This window comes from Parasteatoda tepidariorum, chromosome 3, assembly GCF_982258835.1.
Source record: "Parasteatoda tepidariorum strain Cologne lab strain chromosome 3, Ptep-v5.0, whole genome shotgun sequence".
In the NCBI taxonomy this organism is placed as follows: domain Eukaryota; kingdom Metazoa; phylum Arthropoda; class Arachnida; order Araneae; family Theridiidae; genus Parasteatoda; species Parasteatoda tepidariorum.
The window spans coordinates 24025309-24048553 of NC_141757.1; the positions used below are offsets into that span (position 1 = coordinate 24025309).

The 23245-nt window shown below is 32.0% G+C and overlaps 1 protein-coding gene across 1 annotated transcript in view; it reads right to left on the bottom strand.

The window, feature by feature from the left end:
- The window catches only part of LOC139425143 (nose resistant to fluoxetine protein 6-like), a 78605-nt gene that overhangs the window by 872 nt on the left and 54488 nt on the right, over positions 1–23245 (bottom strand). Inside the window, exons 9-15 of the mRNA XM_087160043.1 lie at positions 21756–21924; positions 20935–21014; positions 18360–18482; positions 16370–16490; positions 12722–12908; positions 11433–11575; positions 4573–4665 (exon numbers count right to left, since the gene is read on the bottom strand). Of these exons, the coding sequence (XP_087016169.1) occupies positions 4573–4665; positions 11433–11575; positions 12722–12908; positions 16370–16490; positions 18360–18482; positions 20935–21014; positions 21756–21924 (916 nt within the window). The remainder of the gene's footprint in view (positions 1–4572; positions 4666–11432; positions 11576–12721; positions 12909–16369; positions 16491–18359; positions 18483–20934; positions 21015–21755; positions 21925–23245) is intronic.

Genomic DNA, 23245 nt, shown 5'->3' on the forward strand with positions numbered 1-23245 from the left:
TAATCTGGGCATTTGGTGAAACAACACTTATAGAATTGAAGGATTTGTTACGTCAAGCGTTCAGGTATCTTAATTTTGATCTAGTTGCGCTTCTACGTCATTTTTATTTATGTTGCTAAGTTAACTTTCAAAAAATTATATGGCTGGCAACAGCATTTATATTTTTTAAGTTGTTTATTTTTATTTCTTTTAGAATTCGTTAATTTTTTAGCGAAATGTTTTTTAACCTAACAGAATTCTTTGCCGACTGTTTTCTCTATGAATGAAGAAAATAAAGTAAATATTTAACTGTTGTGAAAAGAATTTTATTTAGTTGTACAAAGTACTTCAGCCAAAATTTTGGAGCCACGTAAGATATATATTAGATCAGAAACAAATCATTATAAGGCAGAATGCTTTGGTGTTTTCAAAACAAAGCAAACGTTGCCACCGGCGGAAAAGAAATACAGCCAAAATTTGGGAGCCACGTAAGAGAATTATATATAATAGATGTTTGTAATAAATAAGAGAAAATTATATTTTTATTTATTTAGAAGCGACGGGTTAGTTTCAAAGGAGGACGGGTACATTGTTGGACAAGCCGTCCTCGGGGACGGGTAAAATTTCTGAGTTTTTTCGAGCCCTGCTTTCTAGTGTTAAATAATGTGGGTATTTATTTCTAATCTTTCCTTTGTCTGCTTGGTTTTGAATTATTAAAGAAATGGGATTTCAGAAGTAACAAAGTTTTAAACATGAAGAAAGAAAAAAAAAAAAATGCGAATAAGGCGCAAATAAAAAACAGAAATGGACATGTGCTTTATTCGCTTTGTTTTATAATTGTTTCGGTCTACGTAGCACAAAATCTATACTATCCTCCTTCTTGAAATTAGAAACAAGTGAAGAAAATTTAAATTGACAAGCATAGATTGTACCATTCTAAGCCACATGATGAATGTTTTTGGTAAAAAGCATAACGACTGAAATGCAGGAAATAAAACGTTTCTGTACACTTTGTCTTTATCGATAGGAAATTGTCCTATAAATATGACGCTGGGCACTAACAGGTTAAGCCAAACGTCTATTAGATAGTTTCCTAATAAAAATAATAGCAATGTAAATAGCAAATCTTAAAAATTTTTCTTGATTAATATTTTCCCATCGAAAACTATTTTATGGTAGTTTGTTTCAGACTTATACAATATTTGGACCCAATTCTAATTGGTTAAGCGGCTTATTTACCGAAAATTACTTTAATCTAATAAAAAAATACTGACTTGAAAAATGGTAGAAACTCAATTCCTATTTATTTATTATCTACCACTGTGACTTAACTTTACATTATTCATATTCAAACGAAAATCATTTTTTACATTAACTTCTCCAATATTAAGTTTTAAAAAAAAAAGTTAGAAAGAGCTGCAAATTTTAAGGTTTTTTAATAAAATATTAGTCACCACTTTCTCAATTTTTAGTTGCCAGTGTTAAAAAAGAAATAGTTGAATAGTGAAAGAAATAGTTAAAAAAGTTGCTTCTCTTTTTAATTAACCACCACTTCTTGCATTTGTAGTCACCTGTGGCGTCCCTAAGTATAGAGAACATAGGTTTAATATAGTTTATAGGTTTAATATGGTTTGGTAGTCGTAAACCCGAAAAATTGGTCGGCTGTTCAACGACGGTTATAAAATAAAAATTAATAAGGTTGATTTTTAATAATACAATTTTAGAAACTTAACAATTATTTAAAAAAACAACAACATGATTTTCTTGTTTTGCAGAGCTTTTTAACAGGCGCTAAATTATTATTACTGTTGAAATCCATAATAGGCTCAATCCAAAAATATAGGCTCAAAGAGCAACGCCCGAATACACGAAATAAGAAAACGCATTAAATATGATCACTAAAACATAGCACAATAAAAACGAAAAGAATAAAAAGAAAAGAGAGAAAAACGAAGAAAATTGATAAGTTTTATTAACTGCGCATAAGCTGCGAGTATATAGAACTTATAAAATAACTTAAAATATGGAGAAAACATGGAAAGTAATAAAGATGAATGAAAAGAGAGAAATGAGAAAAGAGAGAAATGAAAAGAGAGAAGAAAATTATTAAAATTACTGTAATCGTATAAAAAAAAATAAATACTGACTTGTTTAGAAAACACTCATTTTAACGTAATTTTGAGGATAGAATTAAATTTATAATTTTCCTTCAAATCCATAATAGTCTCAAAGTTTCAACGCCCGAACACACGAAATAAGAAAATACATTAAATATGATCACTAAAACTTAGCACAATAAAAACAAAAGGATAAAAAGAAAAGAGAGAAAAACGAAGAAAATTGATAATTGATTAACTGCATAAGCTGCAAGTATATAGAACTCATAAAATAACTTAAAACATAGAGAAAACATGGAAAGTAATAAAGATGAATGAAAAGAGAGAAATGAGAGAATGAAAAGAGAGAAATGAGAAAAGAGAGAAATGAAAAGAGAGAAGAAAAATTATTAAAATTACTGTAATCGAATAAAAAAAAAATAATACTGACTTGTTTAGAAAGCACTCATTTTAACGTAATTTTGAGGATAGAATTAAATTTATAATTTTCTTTCCAGTGGAAAATATCATTCACCAATACTTTCGCCAAAACACGTTATTCGTTCATTTGGTGAATGCTTAGCGCGGGTCCAGGTACTCAGAAATCGAAAGTTAAAACAGTAGAACAAAGGTTTTTCGATATACCACTAAAGTTTTGTGAGTTTATGTGAAGCTATATATTCGTTGTAACATTGTCATGTAACGGGCACAGCAATTGGGTGTATATTTCTGCGTTAAGTCCGCCCTCGGGTCTGGCAATTTTTAAGACCGCTTCCAATATGGTTGATGGCAATGATTTTCGAAAGATACCCCTGAATGATCAGTAATCATATAATAAATAGCTAACTGTGAGCGCAAAATATAATGCTGCATCAAAAAATAAGTAACTGCGAAAATAGGACACCCTCTTAATGTGCCTTTTGATTTGGAAGAATAGAAATTCGAATTAAGAGTGGGCGTTTTCTTACAGTTATCCATATTTGGGGGTGGTCACACGAGATATTTGTAGACTCATTATTATACTGCGCACTACACCTCATTAATTTAAAGATAATGTTTTAATCCAGTGAGGCAATGATCTAAATCAAAATTATTTATTTCCATAATATAATCATGTGAATTTGCATCTCCAGAAACTTATGTGAACTTTTTTCTTTTTCGAGAAGCATATAAGGCACCATAAAGTGGCAGATCATCATTATACAGTATACTCTGTAACACTCAGTGGCAAGAAAAACTATATTTTCTTTTACAATTGTAATAAAGTAGTTATAATAAACTACAACTACTTTTTAAAAAAAAAAATGTAGCTACTACCAACTACTTTCGAAATGTAGTCAGTACTTCGCTACTTTTAGAAGGCAAACTTAACTTAATAACTTAACTGGAGAACTACAATAGTTCCGCTACATTCGACCTCTGCTCTTTAATTAAAAAAGTTTAAACTTTTCTCCGATTTGTTATGTATATATTAAAGCTAAAATAAAGCAATAATTTTTTTAAAACCTTACCACTAATATTTAGTATAATTATTTGAAACTATATATATATACATCGTGAATAGAAACAACTGGGCATGTCAACTGTATATATTTCTGCCTCTTGACCGCCTGTGGGATCGGCAAAACAGATGACCACCTCCTCAAGGAGTTGTTGGCAATGAATTACATAAGACTCATTTTATGATTAGCTAATTATTGAATGCTAAATAAAACATTACTATTAAAATAAGAAACAAGCAGAAGTACACTACATTGACGTGCCTTTTTTAAAAATGGAACGACGAACTAAGAGTAGGCGTTCCCGATGTGCAGTTTATGAAATTTGGGTTACGGTTAACACTTATTTTTTTAACAAAAAAATTCTACCCCTCGAAATTATTTACAGCTTTCCGGAGTAGAGATGGGTCAAAAGTAACGTAGCCATTCAATGTGACAATCAAGAAATCAGAAATAAACAACACATCAACAATAATTTACAAATGAAAATTTTAAGAAATGTGCGTAAATATTTTAAGTATTTTTTTAATTTTTCTTTTATCGTGTCCATGGACAATTAAATGGCCTCGTGTGCCTTCAAAACAACATCCGCAAGCTCCAATACATCATTACTGTAACACGAAGTTCTGAAGCCAGTGGCACCATACCCAGTTGTAAAACATATGGGGTGCATCCGGGCCCAATACACACAGCAAGAAAAATTCAGATATACAGCAAGAAAAATTTGCAATGAATTTCGCGGGGCATGACATATACTGTAGTGTATATATTGTGCAACTATTGAAAGCCCGAGCATAATTTCGGCATTTTGTTAAGATACAAATTCACTATTTATTGATGATTTGTTTGATGGTTACACCATCTACATTGCTATTGATTACAAATACAGAGTCGTCAGAGGAATGATTGGATGGCAAACGCAATTTTTTATTAGATATTTGTAAGTCCAATGCTTCCATCATTTTCCCTTCATTCTGATAAAAATATGAAAGCAACACTCTTTCCAGAGCCGTGAAAGGAGATTCAAACAGCAAGTAGCAAGCACACGCCAAAGTGAAACCAATAACAACGTTGCCGCAGTACATAAATATCTAAAATAAAGAATTTATAACAATTAGAAACAAGTTTAAGAATCAGTGGCGTAGCTACCAAGGGGCTAGGCGGGGCAGTGCCCCGGGGCCCTCAAGCTTAGGGGGCCCTCGAATCCTTACCAGAAATCTCAATCGAACTGAACTTTTGGAAATTTTTCCCATTTTCAAAATAAATATGACAGGTTGCAACCCCACTTTAATCATGACAACTCAGTTGAGAGAAATTCAAAAGTTATGCCTAGGCAATTCCCCTAAATTCTTTCTGTAGGTTGGCAGTGTTGTCAATTTGACGGATAGTGATATGTGCGTTTTATTATTCATCGATGTGCGTTTTATTGTGAACTCGAATTAAGATTTTTTTTCGAGAACGGTTAAAAAATTAATGTATCAGGAGTAAGTAAGCTAATGTCAATAAATTTTTTTGTACTGGTCAATATAGTGGTTCAATTTTATTTGATTTTACCACTCATATTGATCTCCGTTAAGTCAATAAATCGTGTCAAATCTACAGATTTCGGCTACAGCTCATTGTATAACGCGAAATATCGTGAAAAAATGCAAGTCACCTGCAGTAGGCACATTAATTTAAGTCCGTGGGCAGGAGATCGTTCATGGTCTGTGTAATGCCTTTCCTTTCCAATAAATAAGCAGACCAGATTTTTAAAACAATAAAACTTAACTTTATTTAAAAACAAAAGAAATAGGCATTGTTTTCCAGTAAGAGCTTCCAGCTCTTAGAAGACCAAGGAAACCCTCTCCCGATTATATCAAACATACATCTACCTTTCTCTCTCTCGCATCCCTCCGACGGGATGACAAAATGCGCCAAGTGCGCCTTAATAGATCGCCTAACAGTTGCCAACCATTACAGTCTCCACCGTTAAATGTGGTAACACTAACGGTGATAACTGTTTTCCGGGGATTCCCCAACGAGACTTGTAGCGTATCATTGCGTTTCTCTTTCCTTTTATTTTACTTTTAACGTCGTCAGTGAACAGTGAGTACCTACCTACTCGAGCACAATCTAATATTGTATTGTTTAAATAAATCAGAAAACTAAAATTATGGATAAAAAGAAGAAACCCAGTGGTGCATTTAAACGCAAACAACGCCAAGAAAGAGAAGATAGTAAACAAAAATTGCCCAAAATTGACAAGTTTTTTTGTCAGCCTTCTGCAACTACATCTGGCCAAAATATTTCTATTGATAGTGACTCAAATAATGTGGTAACTGCAGTGTTGGTTGAGAAGCCTACTGAAGAAGATTCGACAATTATTGCAGTTGGAGATACCCCCGCCGCCGATCATGTGAACGTGGATGATGTTTGCATGACACGCATTAGAGCGGAGGGTTTGGAGGAACCACAGACCTCTACATTTTTCGAAAATGTGTACGACAAATCTTCTTATGACTTGGGAAACTTCACGAAGAAGATATTAAGTGATAACGAAAAACGTCAAATTCTTGATATGGGGCCTTTACAGCCTTCAGAACCTTTTCCAACAGACATCAACCAGAACAATAGGTGTTTTTCAAAATCGTACTACGTTTCGTGTTCTAAATATGGGCCAGTAAGGTAATAATAATTAAGGATATCCAGCCTAACGCAGAGTACGTACATTGTGCCACTCACAATTTAAATTTGGTGATAAATGATGCCGTTAGCAGTTGTGAGGAAATACAGATTTTTTTCGCAACGTTGCAAGATTTGTATAACTTTTTCGGAAACAGCATCAAACGTTGGGATCTACTGTCAAAATTCACTGGCGAATCGGACACCACTCTAAAAAAACTAAATCCGACTAGATGGTCCAGTAGGGTCAATACGATATCTGCAATAAAACTTCGTTATTTTGATATTATCAAAGCTTTATCAGAAATAGTTCTGAAGAATCCTAATAAAGATGAGCGTAGTGAAGCAGAGAGTATTAAAACAAAAATGCTAAATTTCGAGTTCGTGTTGCTTTGCGAATTCATGCACAGTGTATTGAACGACATCAATTATGCATCCAAAACTTTACAAAAATGCGACATCAATTTGGGCGAGGCGAGTAAAGTTTTAGCAGAGACCAAAGCAAAGTTGCAAATTTATAGAAATGATATCGAATTATTCAAGTGCAAAGCCAGTGAAACTGCAAGAAAATATGGTATTGATACCCATTTTCAAGAAAAAAGGCAAAGAAAAGTTAAAAAACATTTTGATGAATTAGCTGCTGATCACCGATTTCCAAACCGAGAAAAAATATTTAAAATTGAGATTTTCAATAATGTACTAGACGCAGTAATATCTCAATTAGATACACGTTTTATTGGTATGAGTGCAGTCTGTCATATATTCGATTTTCTAACACCAACATTTTTATTACATGTTGATGAAGCAACTTTATTACAAAAGTGTGACGAATTCCAAAAAAAATATTCAGATATAATAGGCCCCAGTTTTTCACTTCAATTTATTAATATTTACCACCTAGTTTTACCTCAACTAACTCAAGCATGGACTGTTCACCAATTATGTAAGGAAATAATGAGCAAATATGGAGTGCTAGAATGCGACTTAACGGAAGTATTTACAACAATGTTATTATTCTTTACAATTCCTGTCACTTCTGCAGCAGCTGAAAGGTCATTTAGCAAATTAAAAATAATAAAAAATTATTTAAGAAATAGTATGGGCCAAACTCGACTCCGACATTTATAGCTAATAGCAATTGAAAACAAAACCGCATCAAGCCTGGATTTAAACGAAGTCATGGATACTTTTGCGAAAACTAAAGCTAGGAAAAAATTGTAAATATAATTGTTATTTAGTCAGTTGGTAGGCCCGACCTTTATATAATAAACCCTTGAATCTTCTCTATTTCGTTTTATTAGCCAAACCTACACCAAGTATTAATTGTAATTTATGTTGTTACTGTTTAATATTTTTATTACCTGCCCTGCAGTGCACAGAAAAGAGCTTAAGGGGACAATGGACGTTCAAAATACGAAAAATCCTTAAAATTTTGGGTTTTTGTTTTTTGTGATATTAAAAAAATCATGCTTTTCTGAATAATATACAGCAAACAGAATTCAAATTGGAGCTTTTGTTAACGAGTTATAAGAGTTTCAATTTGTATGTTGTAAGTCATTTGCATTGAAAAATATGGATTTTTCTCAGAATAAGATTTTTGGACGATTTTCTATCTTCGAAAAGTTCCTTGCGCATCAATTTTTGCTCTATTGCTCTGAAATTTTTTTCAGGGATTGTTTGATGTTTGTTCTAAAGATAGAACTACAATTAGTTAGCATTGCACAAAAATTTGTGTTGCTAATATTTAAACGAAAGTTTACGAATATTAATTTTTTGATGAAAATTTAAGAGCGATGTGTAAGAAAACTTTTGATACACATTATTGCTCTACATTGTACCTGAAACAAGTTAAATACATTAAAGTACTTATAACCTCCTTTTTTCTACAAAAATAATTTTGAAAAAAGCAAAACTGATGCGCAAGGGACATTTTATGTATTGCTAATTTATCGTTAATTAAAAATATACTTTTAGCTATAACTTGAAAAATAATTAACGTTTTCTTAAAAAAAATTATACACAGGCTTCTATTGAGCTTACCAACATTCAATAAAAATTTCATATGGCTAGGAAGAAAATTAAAATTTTTGGTTTTGAACGTCCATTGTCCCCTTAAGTAGCTTAGCATTTTTAAAGAATTTGTATATTTCATATTTTTATTTGATAAAACCTAATCAGTTTGATAAAAAGCAGTGAGGCCCCATTTTTTAATTTGCCCCAGGGCCCTTGGTTACCTAGCTACGCCACTGTTAAGAATCGGTATTTTTAATCACTATTTACTATGAAAGTAATACGTTGGAGGAAAAAAAATCCGAAATGTGTGATGTAGAATTATAATTGTAAGCATACGAAATTACAAAAACGGGGTTAAAAATTTCACTCCGTAATAATAATTTTTATGTTTGATGTATAAATCTACATAATAGTTTCATAAATAATAATTATTTTTCTCATTTTAGCGAATCGATGATTCAAATGTTTTTTAAATAAAATCTATTAGACAATTACAGTTTTAAATTTTGGGTAAGTGTAGTTTGGTAGACTTAAGGTAGTTCGCTCAGACTCATTAAAAATTTAAACAGTTTTGAATTAACAAACCAGCTTACATTTGTTAATTCGCAAACTGTTACGTAGGATAAGCAGTGGCAGATATATTTCTTAACAAGTACCTAATAGTAAAACTTAAACTAAATATTTAATTCACATGTAAACTTGAAATATTTTTTTAATTTCATATATAATCATCATATATTAATAATTTAAAAGCTTGAATACGGAAATAAAAGGTTCTTGTAAGTGAATTTTATTGATGTTCCAATTATTCAACTATTTGATTATCTGAACGGTCTAGTAGTTAGGCTGTTTCATTTTCCTTTTTTACCGAAAGAAGTTAACTATTCAAGAGTAACAATTCTTTTTCTTGATTTTAGCATATTTTCTACAAGGAAATACATATTATAACTGTTAATAACTCTTGGCACTCACGGATATTTCATTCGTCTTCAAAGGCATGAAATGGGGAAGAGGATTTTTACCTGCGTTTTTCTTTCCTTCTGTTTCAATAAAACAGTTAACTCGTAGCCGTGATGGCTAAGGGGATAGAGCGTTCGCCTTCCAATGAGGTGAACCGGGTTCGAATCCCGACAATGGCTGGTCGATACGAATTCCGCATCCGGCTTGTACCGATCACAGTGCTGACGTGAAATATTTTCAGTCGTAGACGGCAGTGACATATATATATATATATATAAATTAAATTTAAAAAAAACCCAATTATCTTACCATTCTTTATCTTCCTAAAAAAAGACATATTCCAAAAATGGAGATATTGTCCACTGCCTTTGGCAATTAAATCTCAGAAGAAAAGGCTAGTGCCTCGACCAATACGCTTAAAGCAAACTGGACAGAAAAAATTGTGGTTTCACGTACATTTTAATATGATCTTATTTTGATAAGAATTTCATAAAAATTGCTCACGTAAGCATGCCTTCCAACTAGGCCTAGCCATAAATCTGTAACTGAATGTCTGAGACCGCGTAAGAATACCCTCCTACTAGGCATAGGTGCAATTGGATGCCTCAGGCGGCGTAAGAATGTCCTTTAACTAGGCATAGGCATAAATCTGTAACTGTATGTCTGAGGTTAGGTAAGAATAAAATTTTTTTAGGCATAGGTATAAATCTGTAATTGGATGTCTGAGGCCTCGTAAAAATATGCTGGAATTGCTTCGGAATTTCAGTAACAACTGTAAAAGATCCATTATCTTTGTCACAGCGAAATTTATATTTTAAATTTTATTCTTGGTTTGATAAAAAATCGATTTAAGATAATTTAGACCATCAGGTTAATTTTTCCAACAATTTAAAAGGCTCAAGGAGAAACAACTCTTACAAAGTAGAGTTTAAATTATTTAGAAGTAGGAAAGGGTAAAACCACTATAAATTAAATTTACAAAGCCAATAATCATACATTAAAACAGAAATTTTGCTACCGCTAGAAAATATATTTATCCGCAATCCGGAGAAAATTAGCATATCTGCTTTAAGAAGCAGAGCATAGTATAAAATGTGGCTTTCAATGTTAAACAGTGGAACCAAATCATTTAAAAAAATTGTTCAGGAATTTTTATTTATTTATTTTTAACACTAAAATTAAACAATACTAAGAGGTCAAATGTGGACAAAGACCTGGAATACTACAAACGAAATCAGAGGTTTGTGCCTTTATTTATAAATACAATGTCGGTATGTATATTATGTATTTCGAATTTAATTGGATTCACTCGTTTATTTTTTTTTAATATAATGGAAAGTGAAACCAAATAAGTTTTGTCCATTGCCACTAATTTTACCATTACTACTACTTTTACTTGTCCATTGCACAATACTTTTGTCCATTGAATAGATATGTCCATTTTCAAAAAAAATATTTCATAAGAAAAGTTTACACAAAATCTATAAAGTACCTAATTTTAGCTAAAAATAATTTTATGTGATAATGCAGATGTCGAAAGTTTTCAGATTATTTGTTTAATTTGTTGTTTCAAATGCTACTTGCCACACTAGCAAGCCTGCTTGGTTAAACCGAGCAAATTTAAGGCAGAGGGTGCGTTTCTTGTTTTTCAGTGGCGCCATCTACGACCAAGAATTCGTCTTCAACCCCACACACGTCACACTCGTTTATGAGGCGGACCCATTCATACATCCACAGATGGTAATTTTTGACCTGGATCAGAGAACGATCAATCTCCAATCCAGTACCCCCAGAGGTTTTGATTTGTTATGGGAACATGGAGGACTTTGCGACTCGACAGATTTAACGTGCATCACTCACCATTTACTACACGAGGAGTCTTCGGCCGGCGGGGTTCGAACCCACGAACTCTCGGACATGGGCCCAGCGCCCTATCGACCAGGCTATCCCGGCTTATTTGTTTATTGTTAAACTAATCGAAGTACATTCAATAATAATGAAAAAAACAGGAGATAAAAAAAATCATTTATCTACCTCAGGGTCGTGCTACCCGCGCTAAAGTGAAAAGGGCAAATTACTATCCGAATAGGTTATACAACATAATGCTTATTAAGAGCCAGTATTTATAACTTACACCAAGAAAAACAAGAAATTAGAAACAAAGAAATACGATCAGAAATATATGAAAAAGAAAATATTAGTTGTAATGTATTGATATTACCAATGTTCTATGTTCTGATTCTATGAGTGTTCTGGTACTTCCAACGTACACAATTTGTATGATAGGATGAATCAGGTATGTCATGTATGTCAGGCGACTAAACGGTACAAAGGCATTCCAACTAAGAATAGTTGCAGCAATGCCTGAAATATCAAATAGAGTGTTAAACATGGAAAGTTAATGATAAGCATAACTATTATTCATTCGCTTATTTTATCAACCAGAATAAATGAAGAGTTGTCTAGAGGAAATGAATTACAATGCTGGCATTAAAAGAATTAAAGAGTTAAGAAGTCTTAATGTTTTTATTTTAAATTTATTGATGTAGAAAACGACGATGCATTATAAACTGTCATCTTGCTGCATAAATAGGTCGCTAAAATTTCACAAAAAGTATGTAATTTAGAGTGTAACGTTTTAATGTGAATAGCTGACATTCATATTAGCAATTATCAATCCCTACGAATACCACATAATTCTTAAGTAACACCAATGCAATCAATTATAAATGCATCCGCTTCTTGCTTAATTTGCAACAATTAACTACGATATATAGCTGTTAATTTTTACGCTTTTCGAGGAAGATTTTTAAGTAAAGGCATGGTAGTGATTTAATGCAGGCAGATATTTTAAAAGTAACCATGTGTTTGTTTGCTTTTTCGAATTTTACCAGGAGCTTACAAACATTGCCACTTGAGTGTTAAGTTTTTTACGTACATGTTTTTAGTATTCATATTTTGTGTTCATCAAAACCACATTTCAAATCAAACTTATTACTGTGAATCAAATATTGAAAAATATATATTTTTTCTGCCAAAAAGAATAACTTGAATGTTTTCCACAAAAAATACATAAAAGTTGGTACTAAAGGAAATCTATATAAATTACATTTTACCAGTCCAACAGGGTCGACGCCTGACGAAGCTAAATGATTTCTTTTAAATGTTCGAAGAACACATTAAAAAAAAAAGGTGCGTACTTTATCATAGAGAAACTTAATACTTCAAAATATAAGGACACCTTAAGCTGCAAGATGGAGGTGTTATATACTAGTTGGTCTTCGATTGATTACTTATATTTTGTCCATTTAAATACAAAGCGTATAAATACTGACAAACCTTACATGTTCGAAATTACTGTTTAAAGTTTAAATTATTCATTCCTAAATTAACAGTACTAAAACTCAAAACGTTTTTGATGCTAGAAGATTGTTCTCAATTTCCTTTCAAAATTTGTTGAATATCAGATTTCCTCAAATTTTGAGTTTAACGAATAAAAACGATGCATACCTCCATTGCCTGTAGCACAAACAATTGTGATCCAAGCCAATGCCAAAGCCCACACGAGTTTGCTAAGGCATGCGTACAAAGTGGACACAAATATGCCAGGAACATTTCCTTGATTCCAGTCATATACTCCATAAACGACACTAATACCTAAACCAAATGCTGCCAACCAACCTATGGCACTAACTTTCTGTAAATAAATAAACAAAACACAATGTAATCGCAATTTAATGATAGTTTTAATTTTTATTAATACTTTTATATTGGACAGTAAAAAAAAATTCAACGATCAAAAACTATCTCCGCGTTTCAAATTAAACCATATTTGGCCAAAGGTGCGTAAACGCAACAGTTCAATAAATATTTCTTATTAATATTGTGACGTATATTTTTCACTAATTTTATTTTTCTGCTATTATCAAGGGATTTGAAGACATCTAAAAAAATGTCAGTAATTTAATTGGAGCAAATATTTTTTGCTAAGAAATTTTTAATATATACTAGTTTCTTAACTTGAGACGATTATTGACAAATTTGAATTAGTCCATTTGAGATTAACCATACATTTTTTTATGATGGATTAAAGTGGCAAGTTTTGTAAATAAAAATAAAATAACACTAAACAAATTTCATAAAAATTACTAGTCTTCAACTAAATGGTTTGACTATTGATTTAGCCAATGATACATATACCCACCATTTTATATCAATAAAATACTATTTTTCTCGAACGAAACTTTTTTTGTGTCTTAATAGATATAACTTAAGCATATTTTAACGAAAACAATACCACATTTTATAAAATTTCTAGGCTTGACCTAAATTAGGTCAATTCGACTAATAAGGAGAAATATATACAAAACAGCAAAGTATAAAAGTTCAAATTATGCAAATTGTAGAAACACGTGATTGTATTGGCACTCTAATAAATGCCATTGTTTACATAAAGGGCGCTACTATAGTCATAGAAGTAACATTGCTTTTGTGGTAGTCCATTTTAATAAATTGAGACAACCTTAAATGTAACAGCTGAGTTGTTAATCTAGTTCAATCTTGAATAGACTATGTTTGAAATGCGTGCTTAAAAAATATATAAATTATTGTGCTTTTAAGAAAATGGACATAGATAAGTTCAAAAGAGGAAGTTTTCTTTATTATGCATTTTGAGCTTTATCTACTTATTCAAATGCACATTTCAAACTAAGATTATTTCCTTACATGCATTTTGAAGGTTCAAAATGAACACTTCTATATTCAAAATGAACGCTTCCCTAAGTAGCTACTTTCAAGTAGTGCAAAAAATAAATAAATAAATAAATAAAAAAAATCTGTTCCACGGTAAGAAACATCCACATTTTAAATTTTACTATTTTTATTCTGTTCTATCTCTTGATTATTAATAAAAGTCAAATAGCTTATGAGTTCACAATCAAATAGAAATCCAATCACTTATTTAGACTGATAACTTGTGAAAGAATTTTTAATGCAGCTTGTTAACTAATTTGTAACAGATTTGAAATATTAAAAGCAGATTTTACTATATTCAAACCAAAATGAAAAAAATGAAATATAAGGATTACTCAAATAAAAACTTGGACATGTGTGAGGGCGTCAAAAATACAGTTACAATAACAGCGCTACCCACAAAGACTAATCAATTAAGGGAAGAAGATATAGTTTGTCTAAGCCAGTGTTTCCCAAACTTATGTCTTTTGTGTACCCTTTCTAAATTTTTCGCAGCGCTGTGTATTCCTAATAAAAAAAATGAATGTATTTTTTACTATAAAGAAACTGCACAAAAGCTAAAAATCACAACTGGCTGTTGACACTACTAATTATTAACATATAACTCTGCAAAAAGTAGACAATAGAAAAATACGTAATAGTAAATTTTCATGGCTAGAAACGAAACGAAAATTTTTTGAAATTTTCGTTTGTTGCTAGATATTTTGCATAAGAACGCGTACCCTCGCTAAACTGTTTCCGTACCCCTGGGGGTACGCGTACCACACTTTGGAAAACACTGGTCTAAGCTAAGAACTCCTCCCGCCACAAAGTCTGAAGCCGTCTAGTGTTATGGAAACAAAAATGGCTCATTTTAGGGAGGGTAGCTTCACTCTAGGACTAACACAATAGTTCGAAGAGATTCCCTTTCTCTCGCCGAAACCACTCGAAAACAGTGACCCGCACCCCTACCTAAAATAGTCATACCTCGTTACCATGGTCACCGCCACAGGTCCAGACGAATGTCTGAAGGAGTTCTTATGTTAGACAAACTATAGTGCACCGAAGACTGCGGGTAACTGGTAAGTTAATTTACATGAGATAATATAAAACGAATGTAAAGTCGTGCCAAGAAGGATCTTTCTAGAACAAAACAATGTGAGGAAGAACGATTTTTAGTAACGAAAGGTGATTGCACCATTCCTTTACTCCCACGAAGTGCCTACAGATGTCACGAGCTGTAATTCTTCAATTTTCACAAATCAATTCAGCATTGGATTTATTGGAACATAAAAGCTGCTATGGATTCATTGGAGATGGAGATACTGTTTACTTGCGCTGGTTCTTGGCAAAACCGGTATTGACGTACGTGCACAAAATGAGAAAGAGAACACCTTAATACATTTTGAACTAATATTCGAATTTTAATGTACATTTCAAGGTTCTAACCTTAAATAAGCTGTTTAATTAGTGTAGACATCATTCAAAGTTATAAAATCGGACATAAATATCCTTTTTTTTTTATGGATTTCAATTCTGGAAAATAATTAGTAAAACAGTCAAAAGTTTAGAGACCTTAATATTAGTTTCAGTTTTTGCGTATGTTGGTGTCTCAAAGAGGTGGTATTTTTCAGTTTTTATTTCACAAAGACTGATTTTATTTGAATTTGGGATTTTATGATTTAAAATTACGTAGATTGAAATGGTGCAAAAATTTGTATACCATACTGTTTAAAAAATTTTCAGGCATTAGTAAAATAATAAAATCTAAATAAAATAAATATTTAGATCTTTGAGTGAAAGAATTATACAATTGTGTTTCAAACAATTATACAATTGTGTGCCAAAATATGCAAAAAGGGAAATCAACATTAAAGATTCAAAACTTTCGATCACGCTCTCTTAACTGAACTATTGGGATTGGAACCATATTTTCCAGATTGCGGTTACCATATTTGTGGGTAAAAATTTAATGTGCCAAAAAATACATATTTATTTTTTCGTTTTCGTGTCTGATTCAGAAAGTTTAAATATTGTCTGCACTAATTAATTAGCTTATTTAAGATTATGCCCTCGAACTAGTTCATAATAATCTCATCATTAGATCAAAAGCTGTCCTAGACAGTGTTCCACCAATTAGCAATAAGAACATTATTGTCAAAATAGCCCATAAATGTCCACCTCACCTCCTACCATTAAAAATCTTCTTAGTAGCGTACTGTTAAGTGCTGTACATGTCCAGATTAGTACAACTTTACATTTACTTAAAATGCTTTTATGCTAGCTAGTTCACTAGTTTATACGTAATGTGCAGCGTCCTTCTCTCACGCTAATTTAGAACCATGATGGGAGGCTTTGTTATTGTTACTATATTTTTGACACTTTCACGATTATTGACTTCTCATTAGGGCAAACTTTTGTACTTACCCTTGTGAATTTTATATTCTGCTTGGTTGCAAGTATGTGACCAACGGTTAGACCTACTGAATAAGAAGCAAAGTGCAAGTATGACCTGTAGTAACCCCGCTCTGCGAAATAGCTTACGTCACTAAAATTTAGGGTAAAGACAGTGAATTCGATAATAGTAGATTGCATTTTTATAAAATATGTAAAAATTAGTATACAAAATATAGTCGACGATCTTAAACATCCCACTCCTTGGTGCAATAAGTGTTGTATTACATCAATCTGTGCAAATATCTTTGCTTCCTGTTCCACAAATATACTGTTCATGTGATCTATCCACTAAATCGCACGAACAGAACAGTTCATTCCAAATATATGAATTAACTTTGAATAAACATACAAGGGTTTGACTAAAATAAGGAAACACTTCTTTACTAACTGTATGGGAACAATTTTTCCTTTAGAAGTAAATGTTTTGGAAGATTTAGAAAGGCAATATTGTTTGCACAATTGGAAATATCATGATTTCAGTTTTAAGAAATTGGGCCATTTTTTTACCCATTTAAAATTAGGAACGATCAAAATAAGAAGATGAAGTAAATAACTACATGCTAGCTTTCATACCAATAAATCGGAATTCAATATAGTGGATTGCGAAATTTATATAACAATGCTTTTGAAAATATAATGGTATAAAAAAAGTTAAGAAGCTGCTAGTCAATGCAAATTTTACAAACATAAAAAGGACACCGTTTCTAAAAGCTTCAAGCACGATCTTTCAAATTGGGCTAACAGTTTTGACATGTAAAAAATTTCAAAACATTTGCTGCTAAAATGAAGTTTGCGCAGCGTTAGTATAAAAGTGCTCCAGTATTTTTTCCTCCTACCCTAGTACTTGTCAACATCTCACGTTTTACCTTCTAAGCACCAAAGTTCCATTTTTTGGAACGAATGTTTTTTTTCTTTTTTTTTCTTCTTTTTTCAAAATGTTAAAAACTGTTAACTCAAATTTTTTTCATTCTTAGCACTTACAATTGGTATAGCTGAATAATCCTACAAAAACCAGAATATAACAATAATATAAAATTACGTCCTGTTCTAAAATCAATTATCCTCATTGTTAAAAGAACAAAATGTCTTTGATCTGTTAATAAACATCAAATTCAATTGGAAAGATCTTGTCAAACCATTAATAAAGAAAAGAGCAGGCAGATAGAAATTATACAAGTTCTTAACTAAAATAGAACTCATGCTTCAACGCTTACTCTACATCTCAATGATGGAAGTCATCAAACATCAATTTAGGTTGCCAACATAAACGTACAGAATGTTACGTGATAGTGCTAAATCTATTACTTTTGGACATGGTACTGCGCGCAGAAAAAAAAACACCCTGCATAGTTTTTAATTCAATGATAGGATATACACATACAAGGACTCAAACTTAATGGTTCACGAGACTGGACTCAAATATGCTAATTATTTTATGCAGACGATATTTTAAGTTACAAAATCAGACACGAAAAGTACTCTTTCAGAATAAACATACTTTTGTCAAATGGGTTTCGATTCCTTAAATTAAAAGTATAGAGGTAGTCAAAATTGGTTTGTATGGTATATAATGTTAATTTTACTTTTTTGCTTGTTTCGCTATATCTCGTGAGCTTTATAAGCGAAATGAAACATTTTTGCAAAAGATTATAAAATTCTCTTATCCAAAGATAATTCCATGAAAAAAATAATTTCAATAAATATTTTTTATTATATTTTATTATCATAATAATCGAAAAGAAAATTTGAATTGTAAGTTTTGCAATTTTTAAATTTTTAAAGAGTGCAATTTTATATTGCAAAATACAAAATTTGAGCGAAATCAGTCCAATAGTACCCGAGAAACCGAATTTTAAAAATTCGTATATTTGGTCGCTGTAAGTTTATTCTATTCTACAAAATAAAGTAATATTAAAAAAGATAACTTTCGAGAAATAAGATTAAAATATTCATATTTTACTCTGGATGTGTATAGACGTAAATTGGAGTTGGTGGCAGCCTATAGAAAACGTGCAAACCAGCCGAAATGATAATTCCAAAAATTAGCAATGCACCATTAATCACGAATGCTAATTTAATATTCCTAAAAAGTAAAATAAAAGAATTAGTATTTTACTAATGTAAAAATAATACAATACATTGAGTCAGTAGTGTCAAATGAGACTGGAATTTTCAAACTCGAATCGACCTTTATTTGAGACTCGAATTATTTGACTCCAATTATTTCCATTTTTTTGACCATTTATTTGACCAATTATTTATCAAATGCTCCAATTATTTGACGCTGTTGCGATTTTTTTTCTGTGGGAGTGAAATTAATCAGAATTTTTTTAAACAAGTAGATTTGTTTTTAAAAAAATTTATTAGAACTTAGGATTATTTGTATATATAATGGTATACATGTCTGTTTAAATATTTTTGGTTTTGTGGTGGATAAAATTTTCTTTAAATCTAATTTTTAAAAATATAAATATATTACCTTTGCGACTATTAGGAAAAATATTTTTAGAATCGACAGTAGTTGAATTATATTAAAAATTAGTATTTTGATCAACATTTAACTTCATACACTCCTTTTTTTTTTGCATAAATATACTGTCTCTTTAATAACAGAAAAAAATTTCTTTTGTTTAAAAAATAAATTTTGATTTGCGTATGATGAGTAAGAAATAAAATTCTCTCTGTATAATAAATAATAAGAGTATTTCTATTTAAGAAATGAAAAGAATGGCAAAAGAAAATACGTAAATTTTACGGAAACGAAATATATATATATGATAAGCTTATATAGGAAGAAATTAATTACCAGAACAGCACTGCACATACTAAAACAATTTTAAAAAAAAACCTTTTTGCTGTTGCTCATAACCAAGTCAAAGTAGGAAAGCAAGAAAAAAAAAATTAAACTAAAATTGTTACCAATTTGTGGGGTAAAATGCCGCCTTATTCGCTAAAAGCATTTAAAAGTTATTAAAATAAGATCACAGTTATTAACAATAAGTAAATTCTTTACACTCAAACATTTAACAGATAAGAATTCCATCAATTCATCTGCCACTGAGGATATTTTACGTCAGCAGTGTGGTTGCGAGTCAACCTGGTGAGGAATTCGTATCGACCAGCCATGGCTGGGATTCGTACCCGGTTCACCTCTCTGGAAGGCAAATGAGCCACCACGGCTCAGTAAAAGAAAATTTTATTTTATAACCATCATAGCGCAGCCGACCCAATTTTGGGATTACGACTACTAATGTTCAACTCCGTAGCCTTGTAATTTTGAACCCAATCCAGAAGACAAAGCAACTACTGGATCAAGTATTGGGAGAAATTTGGCTTCATGGAAATCTTTTTGATGAAACTAACCCGCAATTGCATTACATGGAGAGGAAAACCTAGCGCGATTAACCTGAGCGCAAGGGGACTCTCTCCCATGATACATCAATCACTGAGGATATTTTCCGTCAGCACTGTGGTCGGTGCGAGCCAGGTGCGGAATTCGAATTAACCAACCATCCATGGGATTTGAACCTGTTCATCTCATTGGAAGGTGGACGCTCTATTCCCTGAGCCACAATGGCTCAGTTAAGGAAAAGTGGGGCTACTACTTAAAGTTTGGGCAAGAATTGCCCCGTTGGTAGTACGTTGGACTCGTGCTCGTGAGAATGGGAGAACGAGCCTCGCCGGCCGAAGAGTCACCGTATTAAATGGCGACTGGTGCAAGTTAAATCTGTCGGGGTTACAAAGTTCCCATAACAAATCAATACCTTAGAAGGTACTGAATAGAAGATTTATTGATCTCTGGTTCAAGTCAAAATTACGATCTGTGAATGAATGAATGAATGATGTGTTATTGTGTCCTCCCTGTAAAACGATCTGTGATGAGTGTGTAGCGGAAATTGTATTCTCAACAGTAGATGGCGCCACAGAAGAAAACAAGAAACGCACTCTTGATTTCAAGTAAACTTGCTAATTGGCCAGTGGCATAAGTAACAGCAACAACTTAAAGTTTACAACTCATAACTCATTCTTTGGACACTTATTATGCACAAAACTTTCCGTAACCTTTATTCTAAATTCGATAGTTTTCAAGGATATTTGACCTAACTAATTTTTACAATACAATTTCTCCAATTAATCCGATATTCAGGAATAAGAATGAGTTTATTGAAAGAATTGGTTATTAACAGAATCAATAATAGGGATTTTTCGTTTGAGACTTTCTTCAACGGTAGACACTGTGAACCAAACTGTGAACTGAAGACTAGTTAATCAAGTAGTTACTATAAATATTGATCGATAAAAAAATGTTAACTTTTAGAGTAGTAGTAAGGAGTTTTCGGGTAACAGTGGCGCCATAGAGGTTACTTTTGAGTACAAGGGATTAATACAATATTTTTTTCTTACTGTGCACAAACTACGCGTTGCAAAAAAGTTGTGATTCTTCAAAAAATTACTAACTTTTGCTCATGTTCTCGAGCACACATCACATAGAGAGCTAAAATTACACTTAAAATATAATAAATGAATTAACATACGTTTTTAAAGGAACAAGTACAAGAAGACTGACAATATACAAATGCATATCCGCTGGTATATACCAAGACCAGTCCATACACTGCAACGAAAAAAATTAATTATTTTAATGATCAAAAAAGACAATAACGGCTGCCAATTCGCGCTTTCAATGAAGGGAAATTAATCTTTCTGGTAGCAACATTTATGTTTTTACCGTCATCATTTAAAGTTTCGAAACAAATCATGGCAAACTCTTAAAAATCAATAATTCAAGCATATATATTCATAAAAGATTAGTTAGGCAGTTATATTAATAGACGAAGCAGCTTAAAATTCTAATTACGTTAATTATTTTACTATCACCATCTAATCTTTTCTAGCAACCATCAAAACATATCATCAACGTAATTAGATGGAAAAAGTACATTATTTTTGCCATCTAATTTTACAACTTTCAATATTGCAAAAAATATTTAAAAGCGATGGTGATTAGCTAATCAAAACACATAGAATTTTCCAAGGTTTATCTTTGCTCCTCCCAATAACTAGTTAGAACTGAACTACAAATTTTGTTTAAATGTAATAAGGTTATTGCGGTTGTAGATTTGCGTTAATGGTAATGATAGTTTATTTATGTTAGATACCGGTTTCTCCTTTATCATTTATGCTTTTCTAAATGCAAGTGGATGCAATAGTTCGATTGGCTTTTTAAAAGTATCAGGATGGCAAAGTGTTAGGTCATGTACAAAATTTCTCGAGTTTCTAACCACCTATTTCTGGTCATTGAATGCTATTTTCAAAGAAACGTCATAAAGCATGTCGGTTTAATCTCGATACTTACCATTTCATCTTTTGCGATGAAATTGTTAAAGTATAATAGATTTGTCCACCAGTTCACTTTACAGTTTCTTGACAAACCATCTGCGACTGTTTCTTTCCAAGCCGGACCTGATCCCATATTCGGTAAAAGAATGACACCCGCAATAACAAACATTAAGGGAGGAGTCAACCTGTAATTACAACATGATGACATAAGTTTGCTGCAATTAGTTGCATAGACCTCTTAAATCCCCTAGTTTGGCATTAAGTTATCCATAATCACAAAATCTTTTTCGATTTATTCACAAAAAAATGTTGTATTAAAAAAGAACTGACTTACTGACAAAGCTTTATTCTTCAGAAAAAGCTTTACTAATACTGTATTATTTGTTATACAGAAAATATGAATAAAAAATTTCGAATTAAATTGTTTTATATGTTGTTGTTTCTGTTGTCACTTGCCAATCCCAGTAAGCCTGCTTGGGAAACCAAGCGAATTTAAGGCAGAGGGTAGGTTTTTGTTTACCAACTTTGCTCAAGAATACAATTTCGGCCACATCCACATGGCTCAGCCTGTATTACAGAGCCGACGCATTCCTTTATCCACAGATCTTAATCTTGACTTAAACCAGAGAATGATTAATCTCCAATTCAGTACTCCTAGAGGTATTGATTAATTATTGGAACTTGGAAGACTTTGTGACCCCGAGATTTAACGTGTAACAGTCACCATTTAATACACGAGGTGAGATTCGAACTCCCGTTCTCACGAACTCGAGTCCAACGTCCTACCAACTAAGCTGGCCCGGCCCGTTTTATAGGTTAACTTGTTACGCTGTCTATCATATAACCGAGTGTGTATGTTTATAATACTGTCTATTCCAGTTAAAGTAATGTATAAGTAATTTTCTACATTTTTTAATTTTCCTATTTTGTGAGAATAGCTCGTTTTAAAAATTGAAATATGAAACCATAAAACTGTTTGCGACAAAAATACTATGTAATAAAGTCAATAAACCATACGTACTTTAACAAACAGTTTAAATTAGTATTCAATTAATGAACATTTGTTCGAGCTAAGAGTCTGACTGACTTGGATAAAAGCTCTTTTGAAGTTTTCTGAACTCATGCAGTGGAGTGGGTGGGCTGCGCAAATTGTCATTGTACTTAGTTATTATTATTACTATTTTTTTTCCAATGCCCACCTGGAGAATGACCTGTCGTCATACAGGTATCTGAAGGGCAGATTTGTTGGCCACTCTTTCAGGGGCACCATATTAGGTGGATAAATGTTGTTTACACACTAAGGACAGATAGTACAGAGAATGAAAGAATATCCATGCCTTGCCCGGTATTCGAACCCAGAATCTTTCTGATGCAAGAATAGTTCCCTAACCCCTACACAGGGCGGTCGACTTATTAATATTACTTTGCTTATTAACCTTTCGGCATATCATTTCTAGGTACTAAGGCTCCTCTTAAACTTCAATTTCCTTTTTATTCAAAAAGTAT